Here is a 16016-nt window from a genome sequence, read left to right as displayed (position 1 = left end):
ATAATAGCAGAGAACTTCCCTAATTTGGGGAAGGAAGCAGGCATCAAAATCCAGGAAGGCACAGAGAACCCCTCTCAAAATCAATAAAAATAGGTCAACACCCCTACATCTAATAGTAAAACTGACGAGTCTCAGAGACAAAAAGAAAATCCTGAAAGCAGCTCGGGAGAAGAGATATGTAACCTACAATGGTAGAAACATTAGATTGGCGACAGACCTATCCACAGAGACCTGGCAGGCCAGAAAGGACTGGCATGATATCTTCAGAGCACTAAACGAGAAAAATATGAAACCAAGAATACTATATCCAGCTAGGCTCTCATTGAAAATTGAAGGAGAGATAAAAAGCTTCCAGGACAAACAAAAACTAAAGGAATTTGCAAACACAACCAGCCCTACAAGAAATATTGAAAGGGGTCCTCTAAGCAAAGAGAGAGCCTAAAAGCAGCATAGATCAGAAAGGAACACAGACAATATACAGTAACAGTCACCTTACAGGCAATACAATGGCACTAAATTCATGTCTTTCAATAGTTCCCCTGAATGTAAATGGGTTAAATGCCCCAATCAAAAGACACAGGCTATCAGATTGGATTAAAAAACAAGACCCATCGATATGCTGTCTGCAAGAGACTCATTTTAGACCCAAAGACACCCCCAGATTGAAAGTGAGGGGGTAGAAAACCATTTACCATGCTAATGGACACCAAAAGAAAGCTGGGGTGGCAATCCTTATATCAGACAAATTAGATTTTAAAACAAAGACTGTAATAAGAGATGAAGAAGGACACTATATCCTACTTAAAGGGTCTATCCAACAAGAAGATCTAACAATTGTAAATATCTATGCCCCTAACATGGGAGCAGCCAACTATATAAGCCAATTAATAACAAAAGCGAAGAAACACATTGACAACAATACAATAATAGTGGGGTACTTTAACACCCCCCTGACTGAAATGGACAGATCATCTAAGCAAAAAATCAACAAGGAAATAAAGACTTTAAATGAAACACTGGACCAAATGGACTTCACAGACATATTCAGAACATTCCATCCCAAAGCAACGGAATACACATTCTTCTCTAGTGCCCATGGAACATTCTCCAGAATTGATCACATCCTAGGTCACAAATCAGGTCTCAACCGGTACCAAAAGATTGGGATCATTCCCTGCATATTTTCAGACCACAATGCTTTGAAACTAGAACTGAATCACAAGAAGAAAGTAGGAAAGAACTCAAATACATGGAGGCTAAAGAGCATCCTACTAAAGAATGAATGGGTCAACCAGGAAATTAAAGAAGAATTAAAAAAATTCATGAAAACCAATGAAAATAAAAACACAACGGTTCAAAATCTTTGGGATACAGCAAAGGCAGTCCTGAGAGGAAAGTATATAGCAATACAAGCCTTTCTCAAGACACAAGAAAGGTCTCAAATACACAACTTAACCCTACACCTAAAGGAGCTAGAGAAAGAACAGCAAATAAAGCCTAAACCCAGCAGGAGAAGAGAAATAATAAAGATCAGAGCAGACATCAATGAAACAGAAACCAAAAGAACAGTAGAACAGATCAACGAAACTAGGAGCTGGTTCTTTGAAAGAATTAACAAGATTGATAAACCCCTGGCCAGACTTATCAAAAAGAAAAGAGAAATGACCCAAATCAACAGAATTGTGAATGAAAGAGGAGAGATCACAACCAACACCAAAGAAATACAAACAATTATAAGAACATATTATGAGCAACTCTATGCCAGCAAATTAGATAACCTGGAAGAAATGGATGCATTCCTAGACATATATCAACTACCAAAACTGAACCAGGAAGAAATAGAAAACCTGAACAGACCTATAACCACTAAGGAAATTGAAGCAGTCATCAAAAATCTCCCAACAAACAAAAGCCCAGGACCAGATGGCTTCCCAGGGGAATTCTACCAAACATTTAAAGAAAATTAATACCTATTCTCCTGAAACTGTTCCAAAAAATAGAAATGGAAGGAAAACTCCCAAACTCATTTTATGAGGCCACCATTACCTTGATCCAAAACCAGACAAAGATCTGGTTTTTTACAGACCAATACCCCTGATGAACATGGATGCAAAAATTCTCACCAAAATACTAGCCAGTAGGATCCAACAGTACATTAAAAGGATTATTCACCATGACCAAGTGGGATTTATCCCTGGGTTGCAAAGTTGGTTCAACATCCGCAAATCAATCAACGTGATACAATATATTAACAAAGGAAAGAACAAGAATCATATGATCCTCTCAAAAGATGCAGAAAAAGCATTTGACAAAGTACAGCATCCTTTCTTGATCAAAACTCTTCAGAGTATAGGGATAGAGGGTACATACCTCAATATCATAAAAGCCATCTATGAAAAACCTACAGCGAATATCATTCTCAATGGGGAAAAGCTGAGAGCTTTTCCCCTAAGGTCAGGAATGCAGCAGGGATGTCCACTATCACCACTGCTATTCAACATAGTATTAGAAGTCCTAGCCACAGCAATCAGACAACAAAAAGATATCAAAGGCATCCAAATTGGCAAAGAGGAAGTCAAACTCTCACTCTTTGCAGATGATATGATACTTTCTGTGGAAAACCCAAAAGACTCCACCCCAAAACTGCTAGAACTCATACAGGAATTCAGTAAAGTAGCAAGATATAAAATCAATGCACAGAAATCAGTGGCATTCCTATACACCAACAACAAGACAGAAGAAAGAGAAATTAAGGAGTTGATCCCATTTACAATTGCACTCAAAACCATAAGATACCTAGGAATAAATTTAACCAAAGAGTCAAAGGATCTGTACTCAGAAAACTATAAAATACTCATGAAAGAAATTGAGGAAGACAGAAAGAAATGGAAAAACGTTCCATGCTCATGGATTGGAAGAACAAACATTGTGAAGATGTCAATGCTACCTAGAGCAATCTACACATTCAAAGCAATCCCCATCAAAATACCACCCACTTTTTTCAAAGAAATGGAACAAATAATCCTAAAATTTGTATGGGACAAGAAGAGACCCCGAATAGCCAGAGGAATATTGAAAAAGAAAAGCAAAGCTGGTGGCATCACAATTCCGGACTTCCAGCTTTATTACAAAGCTGTCATCATCAAGACAGTATGGTACAGGCACAAAAACAGACACATAGATCAATGGAACAGAATCGAGAGCCCAGAAATGGACCCTCAACTCTATGGTCAACTAATCTTTGACAAAGCAGGAAAGAATGTCCAATGGAAAAAAGACAGTCTCTTCCACAAATGGTGCTGGGAAAATTGGACAGCCACATGCAGAAGAATGAAACTGGACCATTTCCTTACACCACACACAAAAATAGACTCCAAATGGTTGAAAGACCTAAACGTGAGACAGGAGTCCATCAAAATCCTAAAGGAGAACACAGGCAGCAACCTCTTCGACCTCAGCCGCAGCAACTTCTTCCTAGAAACATTGCCAAAGGCAAGGGAAGCAAGGGCAAAAATGAACTATTGGGACTTCATCAAGATAAAAAGCTTTTGCACAGCAAAAGAAACAGTCCACAAAACCAAAAGACAACCGACAGAATGGGAGAAAATATTTGCAAATGACATATCAGATAAAGGGCTAGTATCCAAAATCGATAAAGAACTTATGAAACTCAACACCCAAAGAACAAATAATCTAATCAAGAAATGGGCAGAAGACGTGAACAGACATTTTTCCAAAGAAGACATGCCAATGGCCAATAGACACATGAAAAAGTGCTCAACATTGCTCGGCATCGGGGAAATTGAAATCAAAACCTCAATGAGATACCACCTCACACCAGTCAGAATGGCTAAAATTAACAAGTCAGAAAACGACAGATGTTGGCGGGGATGCGGAGAAAGGGGAACCCTCCTACACTGTTGGTGGAAATGCAAGCTGGTGCAACCACTCTGGAAAACAGTATGGAGGTTCCTCAAACAGTTGAAAATAGAGCTACCATATGATCCAGCAATTGCACTACTGGGTATTTACTCCAAAGATACAAATGTAGGGATCCGAAAGGGTACGTGCACCCCAATGTTTATAGCAGCAATGTCCACAATAACCAAACTGTGGAAAGAGCCAAGATGTCCATTGACAGATGAATGGATAAAGAAGATGTGGTATTATATACACAATGGAACATTATGCAGCCATCAAAAGGAATGAGATCTTGCCATTTGCAACAACATGGATGGAACTGGAGGGTGTTATGCTGAGTGAAATAAGTCAATCAGAGAAAGACATGTATCATATGACCTCACTGATAGGAGGAATTCTCAATCTCAGGAAACAAACTGAGGGTTGCTGGAGTGGTGGGGGGTGGGAGGGATGGGGTGGCTGGGTGATAGACATTGGGGAGGGTATGTGCTATGGTGAGCGCTGTGAATTGTGCAAGACTGTTGAATCACAGATCTGTACTTCTGAAACAAATAATGCAATATATGTTAAGAAAAAAAAAGGAAGAAGAAGATAGCAGGAGGGGAAGAATGAAGGGGAGTAAGTCGGAGGGGGAGACGAACCATGAGAGACGATGGACTCTGAAAAACAAACTGAGGGTTCTAGAGGGGAGCGGGGTGGGGGGATGGGTTAGCCTGGTGATGGGTATTAAAGAGGGCACATTCTGCGTGGAGCACTGGGTGTTATGCACAAACAATGAATCATGGAACATTACATCAAAAACTAATGATGTAATAGATGGTGATTAACATAACAATAAAAAATGAAAAAAAAAAAAAAAAAACCCAGCCATCCAGGTCCAGGAATCAAAAAGAACCCCAAATAAGATGAGCCCAAAGTCCACATCAAGACACATAATAATTAAAATGCCAAAGATTAAAGATAAAGAGGGAACTGTAAAAGCATCAAGAAAAAAGCAACAAGGGCACCTGGTGGCTCAGTTGGTTTAAGCGACTGCCTTCAGCTCAGGTCATGATCCCAGAGTCCTGGGATCGAGTCCCACATCGGGCTCCCAGCTCAGTGGGGAGCCTGCTTCTCCCTCTGGCCCTCTTCCCTCTCATGCTGTTTCTCTCTTGCTCACTCTCTAATAAATAAATAAATAAAATAATAAAAAGAAAGAAAGAAAAAAAGCAACTACTCACATATAAGGGAAACCATATTACAGGCCAGCAGAGAGTGGCATGATATATTCAAAGTGCGGAAAGGAAAAAACCTACCACCAAGAATACTCTACCCAGCAAGATTACCATTCAAATTAGAAGGAAAGATAAAGAGTTTCCCAAACAAACATGTATTAAAGGAATTCATCACCACTAAATCAGCTTTATAAAAATGTTAAATAGAATTCTTTTTTTTTTTTTTTTTTGCTTGTACTGATAATACTTTATTTTTTTCAGTTGAGAGGTAAGTATACACACGATCATTGTTTTGGGGGTTTTTGCATACTTGGAAAACAATTTTTTTAACTGAAGATATTAGAAATCCAGCTTAACATCTATAGTTTTCAGATAGAAATTATTCATAAGCTCTTCCTCTTCCAGGGAGCACACCCAGAAGCAGATAACCTCCCTCCTTTACACTGTGGTCCTTCTCCACATTATGTTTAAAGTCACAATAACTCCTTCCCATGCTGTCACCTAGAACATATAAGGTTAAGTACCATATGTCACATTTTTCCTCATGTCATGAGGCACACTGCAGAACACAGGAGACTTATTTGATGTTTTGTTGGCTTGCACCCTGAAGCTTTCTTTACAATACCTTCTATCCAGGAGCACAGAGAAGGATCTGATATTTATTTGTTCCATGTTTTGTTTCCCCTGGACCTTCCATGAGATATCTCAGCAGTAGAGCAGGCAACCAAACATTTAATCCATGAAGCAGGAAAACTACTAATGTTTACCCCTCAAGTCCAACTGATATACTGGGGCTAAAAAGAATTCTTTAAGTGAAAAAGAAAAGGGCATAACTAGAAGAAAATTATAAAAGAAAAAAATGTAAAGGGTAAAAGCAAACATGGTAAAGGTAGTAGATCAATCACTATTATAAAGCTAATATGAAGGTTAAAAGACAGAAGTATTAAATCAATTATATCTAAAATATTAGTTAATGGATTCACAAAATAAAAAGCTGTAAAGCATGACTATATATATATATAATGTGGAAGGGAAATTAAAAATGTACTGCTTTTAGAATGTTTCGAATTTAAGCAACCATCAGCTTAATACAGACTGCTGTATAATTAGGATGTTATATATGAACTTCATGGTAACCACAAATCAAAACTTGTAATACATAAATAAAAAATAAAGAGTAAAAAGCCAAGCATAACACTAAAGAAAGCCATCAAACCTGTTCCTTTCTTCTTTTGTTCTCTTCCTCCAGGTTTGATCAGTTTCCTCATTATTGATCTACTGGGATTTTCTGCTTCTTCTCGTGTCAGTTTTACAGGTTTGTGTCTTTCTAGGAATTTGTCCATTTCAGCTAGGTTATCTAATTGTTGGCATACAGTTATTAATAGTATTCCCTTATAATCCTTTTTAATTCTGTAAGGTCTGTAGTGAAGTTTATTCATTTCTGATTTTAACTGGAGTGTTCTTTTTCTTGGTCAATCTAGCTGAAGTTTTCTCAATTTTATTGAAGTTTACATAGAACCGACTTTTGGTCTCATGGATTTTCTTTATTGATTTTCTATTCTTTATTTCTGTTCACATCTTCATTATTTCCTTCCTTCTGCTTGTTTTGGCTTTACTTCGCTCATCTCTTTCTAGCTTCTTAACTAGATAGAAACTAAGGTTAAGTTAGGTTAGATTATTGACTGACATCTTCCTTTTTAAGTAAGTTGTGGTCCAGTAGGTCTCAGGTCTCCACAATTGCCATGGTGTTGCTCAGCAAGCAGATAGCCCACTGGATTCTGGCCACATTGCCTCCTGGCATCATGGCTGAATGTTGCTGAAACTAGCTGGAAACCAACCTACAAACTGAACAAAAATCCTTGACTTTATTGCTGCAATTCCAGCATTCAAATCCTTAGGGACCACATTCCCTCTGTACAGTAAGCAGCAGGCCATATAATTGCCAAGTTGAAAATTACACTTGACTAGCTGGTTAGAGAACTTAAAGAATGTAGTGGTATATCTGACAGAGAGCTACTCACAGTAGGTTTTGTCAGCAGAGACGATGAGGGCAAAGGTTGTCATGGGGAAATGTATTCTCAGATTAGGTACGGTGTTGGTCTGGAACTCAATTATTAGGTCTACATTCAAGGGCCCTTCAAACCAAGGGAAATAATAATGGAAGACCTATCAGCCTATTTATGCGGGAATAAGAGGGGTGTTTTACACCAAGTATATGATGCCACATGTCACAGATGGTCATGGATGGTAAGGATAGAGTTGTAAGGCTCTACAGCAGTGGAGATCCTTAGGGCTGGATATACAGAGAACTCCAGTTTAATCTTCCTGCTATATTCTATCAAAAGCCACACCATTGGGGTATGCCTGGGTGGCTCAGTTAGTTAAGTGTCTGACTTTTTTTTTTTTGGTGTTTTATTCACCTTGTTGTCTGCCTCTTTGGAAAGACTTACTTTTTGGGTTTGTTTGGTTTTTTTTTGATAGGCCATTTTTTTTTTCTCCTTAAGCGTCCAACTCTTGATCTTAGCTCAGATCTTGATCTCAGGGTCGTGAATTCAAGCCCCATATTGAGCTCCACACTGGGCATGGAGCCTACTTAAAAAAAAAAAAAAAAAAAAAGCCACACCATTAAGAGAGATATAAATCTTGACTCAATACCTCCTTCCAAAGCTTCAGAAAATTAAAAATCCCTTAAGTTCACTGCAGTGTTCTGCCAGCTTTTGGTCCTCTCTATTTCCAGATTGACAATCTCTGATGCCACAGAGTTGTGAACTCAGGCATGTTTGCTTGCAGCATCTTCCTTTATGCTAAGAAGATGCACTGGGTAGAAGAGTGAATAGTAGTTCCCTGCAAGAATCCCATCTATAGCAGTTGGTCTAGGTCTGGGAGGAGTTCTCTGGGCACACATGTCCCAGCTCTTGCCTCACAAAAGAAGGTATCAAAAGGCATTCATATTCTCCATTTTAATATTTTCCAACTGATCCTTTCTATTGTCAAAAATGATGTCACCTGGCTGTATTCCACATTCCAGGCAACAGTGTTCTCAGGAAGTGCTCCCAATCTGAATGCCAGGTTTGCCAATGTTAACGGAAAGGCATTTCCTCATGCTGATCTGAAGGTGTCAGCACCACATGGTAGTAATTCTAAATTGTGTCTCTTATAGACAGTACATAATTTAGTATTTTTAAATATACTCGTCCAGTTTCTATCTTTTGCTTAGAAAGCTTAATACATTTGTATTTAATATATTAGCTATGGTGCATTTTACATCTTTCATTTTGCTTTCTATTTTCAGTTATGTCTTATATCTTTCCTGTCTCTCTGTATCCCCACTACTGTCTTCTTTAGTGTTAGATATTTCTAATATACCATTCCCTTGTTTCCCCTTTATCACATTTTTTATTTTCTTAATAGTTTCCCTGGTAATTACAATTAAAACCTTACTTAAAGCAATCTAGTTTGGGTTAATACCAACTTAATTTCGATACCCACAATTTCAATGTTCAGTAGCAAACAAAAACTTTGCTGCAATATACCTCCATTTGCTCCCCCTCCTTTGTGCTATAATTGTCATACAAATTGTATCTTCACACATTGTAAGCCCCTTAATACAGTTTTATAATTAATCAATGCTTTATGCAGCTTTCTTTTAACTCTGATAGAAGAGTTACAAACAAAAATATACTTATACTGTCGTCTATATTTACCTATAGAGTTACCTTTACCAGTGTCTTCATTTTTGTGTGTGGATTGAAGTTACTATCTAGTATGCTTTCATTTCAGCCTGTATTGTTTTTTGTAGGGCAGGTATTCTAGCAACAAATTCCCTCAATTTTTGCATATTTAAGAATGTCCTAATGTTACTTATATCATTATGCCTTAATGCCTTAATATCACCTCATTTTTGCTAGATATAAAATTTTTGGTTGGAAAGGGGTTTTTTTCTTTCAGCACTCTGAATATGTCATCAAACTGAATTTTAGCCCTTATTATTTCTAATGAAAAATCAGCTGTTACTCTTATTGAAGATACCTTGTACTCAATGAGTCATCAGTCTTGCTACTTTCAAGATTCCCTCATTAGCTCTAACTTTTAATAGTGTGATTATGGCATCTTTGGTTGTAAATCTCTTCAAGTTTATCTTACTTGGAGTTTCCTAAACTTCTTAAATATGCAGGCTCATGTTTTTCATCAAATTTGGAAATTTTTCAGCCATTATTTCTTCAAATATTCTTTCTACCCCTTTCTCACCTCTCCTTCTAGACTCCCACTAGGCTGTTGGTATCCTTGAAGGTATCCCCACAAGCCTCTTAGTCTTTTTGGTTTTCTTCATTCTTTTTTCTTTCTGTTCCTCATTCAAGATAATCTCAATTGACTCATCTTTAAATTCACTGACTTTTGTCAATCCAAATCTGCTCTTGAGCCTAATGAATTTTTCATTCCAGTTATTGTACTTTTCAGCTCCCTAATATCTATTTGATTATTTCTTATAATTTCTCTTTATTGATATTCTTTATTTGATGAGATATATTGTTCTTATACTTTCCTTTAATTTTTTTCCCAGAGAAGGAAGGGAGAGGAGGAGAGGGATAGAATCTTAAACAGTCTCCATGCCCAGCATGGAGCATGGCATGGGGTTTGTTCTCACAACCCTGAGATCATGACCTGAGCTAAAATCAAGAGTCAGATGCTCAACCAATTGAGCCACCCTGGCACCCCTTCCTTGGTCTTCTGGTAGCCTTCAACTTTATCTTCAACCACCAAAGGAAGCAGGAACTTACTCAGTATGATGACCTTTAGACATGACTTGCACTGGTAAGGCTGAAGCAACCAGGGCAGAGCAGATGATATATTGCTTAACCAGCTTGGCCACCCAGGCACCCCTCCTTTAATAATTTAGATAAGTCCAACATCCAGGCTTGCTCTTAGACAGTTTTTATTGTTTGCTTATTTTTTCTTGCACATGGACCATACTTTCCTGTTTCTTCACACATCTTTTTCTTCTTCTCAAAAGTGGACATTTTAAATATAACAGTTTCCAACTTTGGAAATCAGACTTCCCCCTCTCAACCCTTTATTATTTTAGTTTATTATTTGGATTTAGTTTATTATTACTGTGAGTTTTATTGAAAATAATGATGATGATTACTTAATGACTTTCCTGGACTAATTCTATGAAATCTGTATTCTTTCCATGTTCAGCTTAGCTTAGTGGTCAGCTAATATTTGGACAGACATTTCCTTAAAATGCCTGAACGCAGTAAGTTTCCCAACCTTTGCTGAGAGGCTATATTTTGGAGCATACCTTCAACACCCTGGCAGTTTACCACCCTGCCTTAGCCTTCACATCCTATTTTCCAGAACCTCAAGTTCAACTAGAGATGAAAGATCAGGGCCTTTGCAGGACATGCTGATAGCCTTGAACATGTCTACAGCCTTTTAGAACCCCAGGAATTCATTAGAGCTTTTCAATGCAGCCTATGAACATCATTCCCCGATTTTCCTATTAAATTGTTTTCCCTCAACAGGTGTTGCCACCTCAGACAGCTGTGATGTTAAACAACTGCCATAATTTTTTTCAACAAATGCCCTGGGAAAAGAGTTTTTCCATTGAAAAAACTCTGAGTCAAATCAAATAAGGACAAACCCTATGCAAGGGGCCTTCCCAGAGAGCTGCCAAACCGGTCAAATAGTGACAGTTCTCTGGCAATCGTGCTTTTTGAGGAGTTCGAAACATTCTGCCACTTCCATTGGCTGTTAAGCCACTGGTTTTCACAGCTAACATGATTGTGAGGCTGCTGGTTTACAAGGCTACTGCAGAGCTTGGGACAGGGAGATGGGAATAGGGCAAGTTAAACATGACAAAATTTGTAATTCTTACCAAGATTCAGGCGTCTTTCCTTAAATATGTTCTTCAAATTGTTCCAAGTCCTTGATTAATTCCCAGAGTTCTGAAAAAGTTGATTTTGACAACATTCTGCCAGTGTTCTTGTTGCTTTTATGGAGGAGATTTTCAGAAGTCTTTACTATGGCCAATCCAGAACTGCTTCCACATGTAGTTTTAATGGCAGAAGATACAGTTATACCAAAAACTAAGAAACAATAAAGCATGTCATTTGCTGAGTTAAAAGAGAGATGCTAAGGAGAATTTAACAAATGTTGACATTTAAATACACCCTGAAATGACTTAGCACTGACAATATGAAATGGACGAGAAGCTTCCCATAAATTTGTTTTAAGATTTTATTTAACTATTTATATATTTGACAGAGAGAAGTGAGTACGAGTGGGGAGAGGGACAGAGGGAGATGGAGAGGGAGAAGGAGAATCCCCACTGAGCAGGGAACCTGATGAGGGGCTCAATCCCAGGACCCTGGTATCATGACCTGGGCCAAAGGTATACAGTTAACCAACTGAGCCACCCAGGTGCCCCACCGATAAATTTATTTTGAGAAGAAGTTTATATTCCTAATTCTCTCCTTTTCAGTACCTTGATCTAAAACAGGACATTTTCTTCGCCTCATTTACTTTAGTGAAATGTGCCATCCTTAACTCCTTCCTCACGTCCTTTATTTCCCTACCCAAATCATACTCTCTGGTTAGCCATTTTACTCAAAAGTATAGGACTGTGTGATGCAGCTGCTCATAAGTTTAGAATAGTCTCATCTCTTATATAGCAACTCACAACTTCTATGATCTGTCCCCAAAATACTTTTCCAAGCCTATTTCTCAGCTCCACCATTAATGTCCTATACTCCAGCCAAAATCTTGCCTTTTCCTAACTCTACCCTTTGAGCTCTCTTAATTCCCTTGGCCCAATTCCAAACAAATAAAATCCTACTGCTCCTCTAAAATGTTTCAAATGTCTATTCCTCAACCTCATCATTCTTCTCTTGCCTTCCTTTCTTGTAGTGACATACATTATTTCTTTTCTTACAGCTTATTATATACTGCATCATTCTCAAACTGCCCATAGGGCAGTGAACATATCTTCTTGGCCTTTGCATTGCCTTTACACATATATATATACACATATTTCAAGAAACACTTGTGGCATTGGAGAGATACTTAAAAATTTGTCTCTTTCCATCACACATCATTTGCCATTTTAAAACAATAAATAAAAATGCTAGCTTCGTATGCCAAAAAATCTGATTCTCACCCATTTCACAAGAGATAAGTTGCTAGGTATTTGTGAAAAAAGAGAGCTCATCAATTCTGGCAAACACTAAATAAAACTAAACAGCTCATCAATTTTGGCAAACACTAAATAAAACTAAACAGGTTTCGGGGGTGCCTGGGTGGCTCACTCAGTTAAATGTCTGCCTTTGGCTCAGGTCATGATCCCAGGGTCCTGGGATCAAGTCCCACACTGGGCTTGATCCCACTCAGCGGGGAGCCTGCTTCCTCTCTCTCCCTCTGCTGCTCCCCCTGTTTGTGCTCTCTCTAATAAAATCTTTAAAAAAGAAATAACTAAGCAGGTTTCTTTTCTAGACAACTTTCTAGAAACTTCCCATCTAATATGCATAATCTCAAATTTACCATTATTTTCCAAACAACTAATCACAGAACTTTTTGTGAACATCCCAAGGGACTAGTGTTCAGCAAAACACATTTGGAAAATGCTGGTCTAATTCTTTATTTTAAACACATTGGTATAAATAAAGTGATCTATTCTTTGTTGTCTTTAATTATCCAACTTTACTTTAAACCTAACTACTGTGTCTTTACAACTGAATCAGCTAAAATTAAGGTCTACTATAAAACAGGAAACCCAAAAAGTAGCAATGGCTGGAATATATGGCAATGGTTCTCTTTAGTATACATTAGAATGACTTAAAGTGCTTGTTAAAACACAGATTTTCAGACTCTACTCCTGGATTCTCATGTAGTAAATCTGGAAAGGAGCCAAGAATTTGCATTTCTATTAAGTTCCCAGGTGCTGTTGAGGCTGCTGGTACAGGAACCATATGATGTAAGGCTTTATACTCTCAACTAATATAAAAACCTGCGGCTAGTACAGAGGCTCCAGAATGATTAAGGATATTAGCTCCTTTTAACTTGCTGCTCTGTCACTCCAGTCATGGGTTTCATCCTCAAAGTCACTTCATGATACAAGGAGGCTGCTTAAATTCTAACCACCATATTCACTTCTAGGCAATAAAAAGAGGATAAAGGCAAAAGGGCACATCTCCCAGGTAAGTCAGCTCCTTTAGGAGCCTTATCTGTAGGAACTTATTCAAAAGGCCTCAGCTAATGTAGGAAATGGTAAATATCGTCTTTTAGCCAAGTACACTGCCATCTCAAATGAAACCGGAATCTATTACCAAGGAAGAAAGGAAGGCTGGGTTTTAAATAGGCAACTAGAGAATCTACCATACTACTTTAGTCTACATACACTTCAATCACCAAGTTCAACTGGTCTGCCTTCTAATTATTTCATAAAATGTGTCACATATGTTTCATCACTATCTCTACTCCCCTAGACCCTGTTTTCATTATTTCTCATCTACTTTATTATATTAGCCTCCTAAACAGTCTCCCTACCTCCTATCCTGGTAGTAGGTAGGTGGATTTTGAAGGAGCTAAAGCTGTTTAAAATTCTTCAATAATTCCACATTTTCTATAAAATGATTAGGTAGGTCTGAGCGTTTTATTATTTTGTACAAAGTCTTTACCCACGTACTATATGACTATTCCCTTCTATTTTATACTTTTAAGCACAACAAAAAGTTTCTCCCTTCAGTGCTTTTATCATGCTTTCTCTGCCAATTAAGATACTCTTGCTCTTTCCACTTTATTACTCATTCTATAAAATGTAATTAACGTACTATATCTTCCAGAAAGCCTTCCATGACATCCCTCTTCCACAGTATGAGTACTCTCCTGTGCTCCTATAAAGCTCCATACAAAGCTATCACTGATTATTCCATACTGTATTATGAAGATTTGCTTATATCTCTTTCTCAATACATTGTGTGCTTTGTAAGTATTAGGACAATGTTTTAATTACCTTTATATCCCCAGAATTGGCTACAAGGCCAATTATTTGTTGAACGTATCACCATCAGTGATTCATATAACTGAAAATCTGTATAGGATTTGTCCAATAGCTAATAACCTTTTCTATTACAAGTATCATAGTCTACGGAATTTCAAAAAGTACTATAGACAGAGGGCGGAGCAAGATGGCGGAGGAGTAGGAGACCTGGATTTCGTCTGGTCTCAGGAATTCAGCTGAAGAGGGATCAAACCATTCTGAACACCTACAAACTCAACAGGAGATTGAAGAAAAGAATACCAACAACTCTGAACAGAAAAGCAACCATTTTCTGGAAGGTAGGATGTGCGGAGAAGTGAATCCAAGGCGATTCGGGAGGATAGATGGCGGGGGAGGGGGCCTCCGTCGGCTGCTTCTGGCAAGTGATAGAGCCCCGGAGCACAAAATCCGAACTTTTAGAAGTCGGCTCCGCTGAGGGATGCCGCTCCAGTGGCTAAGCTGGGGGTGCAACCCTCGTGGGACAGTGTGGTCTCAGGACCCTCGGGGTCACAGAAAGACCGGGGGTGCCTGAGTGTGGCAGAGCTCCCAGGTATCGGAGCGGGGAAGCCGGCTGCAGAGACGGAGCCGAGGCGCAGGCTCCCAGCTCGGGGTTGCCATAAACTGTGATCCGCGGCCCAGTCGGGCCACTGCTCCTCCAGCTGGGACCCAACAAGCGGCAGAGCTGGGGAGACTCTCCTTTCTCCCCCGGGAGGAGCGGCGCGGGAACGCACCACAGGGATCTGCTGGGTTTGGAGACTCCACACAGGGTCGGGTGCCAGAGATAGAAACACTCGGTCACAGGCCGGGGGAGCACGGAGAGCAGCCGGAGACCAGGGAGATGGGAGTGACTGCTTTTCTCTGGGGGCGCACTGAGGAGCAGGACCCGAGTTCTCAGCTCCTCTGGGCGGAGATTGGGAGGCCACCATTTTCACTCTGATCCTCCAGAGCTGTACCGAGAGCTTGCAGGGAACAAAAGCTCCTGAGAGCAAACCCGAGCAGATTGCTTAGCCCAGACAGACAAGGATGGGGCAATTCAGCCTCCGGCAAAGACATTTGGGAACCACGGCAACAGTCCCCTCCCCCCAGAAGATCAGCACAAACAGCCAGCAAGCCAATACCAAGTTTACCGATCAGGGAGAACAGGAGAACTCCAGCGCTAGGGGAATACCGCACATAGAATTCATGGCTTTTTTACCATGATTCATTAGTTTTTCAAAGTTAATTTTTTTAACTTTTTTTTTGAATTTTTCTTTTTCCCTTTTTCAACCAAAATCTTATCAATCCCTTTTTTTAAAAAAAGTACTATAGACAGAAAATCCTTCCTTAACAACTCCAGTTAAATGAAATTTCAAACTGTACAATTTTTTGCATAGCCAAACATCTTTTATTTTTCACAACTGGAATACCAAAGACACAACCCAACTAGCTCCGGAACACTTCCAGATTTTTTTCTGTTTATTTAACCAAACTAAACAAAGTTTTAAAAGGAACATCTGTAACAACAAAAAAAATACTAATCTATCAATCAGAGTTGGCTTCATCATTTCTTGTCTTTTCCTTATATTTATCCAAGTTCTCCATCTTTAATTCTTCTTTTTCTTTATATTGGGTATATTCAGTATCTTTTTCTGGGTTTGGAGTTGATTTCCCCTTTGGCACCAAGAAACACTCAGCATTCAAAACTTGCTCAGCAGTCATTGAACTTCTACAATAGATCAAGCTATAGAGGAGGGATTTGACATTATGATCCTGCAAGGAAAAAGACAGGTTACAAAAGTAAAATCAAAAGGACAAACCTGAAATAAGGAAGGAGGATCCATTCCAAAAACACTTTTAATCAATAA

General features: G+C 38.9%; 1 protein-coding gene across 10 annotated transcripts in view; it reads right to left on the bottom strand.

Moving 5' to 3' along the window:
* Window positions 1-15482: 15482 nt before the first annotated feature.
* The window catches only part of STK31 (serine/threonine kinase 31), an 82727-nt gene continuing 82193 nt past the window's right edge, over window positions 15483-16016 (bottom strand). For 9 of the 10 annotated variants that reach the window (XM_027573906.2, XM_027573912.2, XM_027573910.2 and 6 more), the window contains one exon: window positions 15483-15921. In XM_027573906.2, coding sequence (XP_027429707.1) covers window positions 15694-15921 — 228 coding nt within the window. In that variant the 3' untranslated portion in view covers window positions 15483-15693. The remainder of the gene's footprint in view (window positions 15922-16016) is intronic. The other variant, XM_027573911.2, reaches the window with a different exon arrangement.

Source organism: Zalophus californianus, chromosome 12 (assembly GCF_009762305.2).
Source record: "Zalophus californianus isolate mZalCal1 chromosome 12, mZalCal1.pri.v2, whole genome shotgun sequence".
Taxonomy (NCBI): Eukaryota; Metazoa; Chordata; class Mammalia; order Carnivora; family Otariidae; genus Zalophus; species Zalophus californianus.
This window is presented reverse-complemented; position numbering and strand designations above follow the sequence as displayed.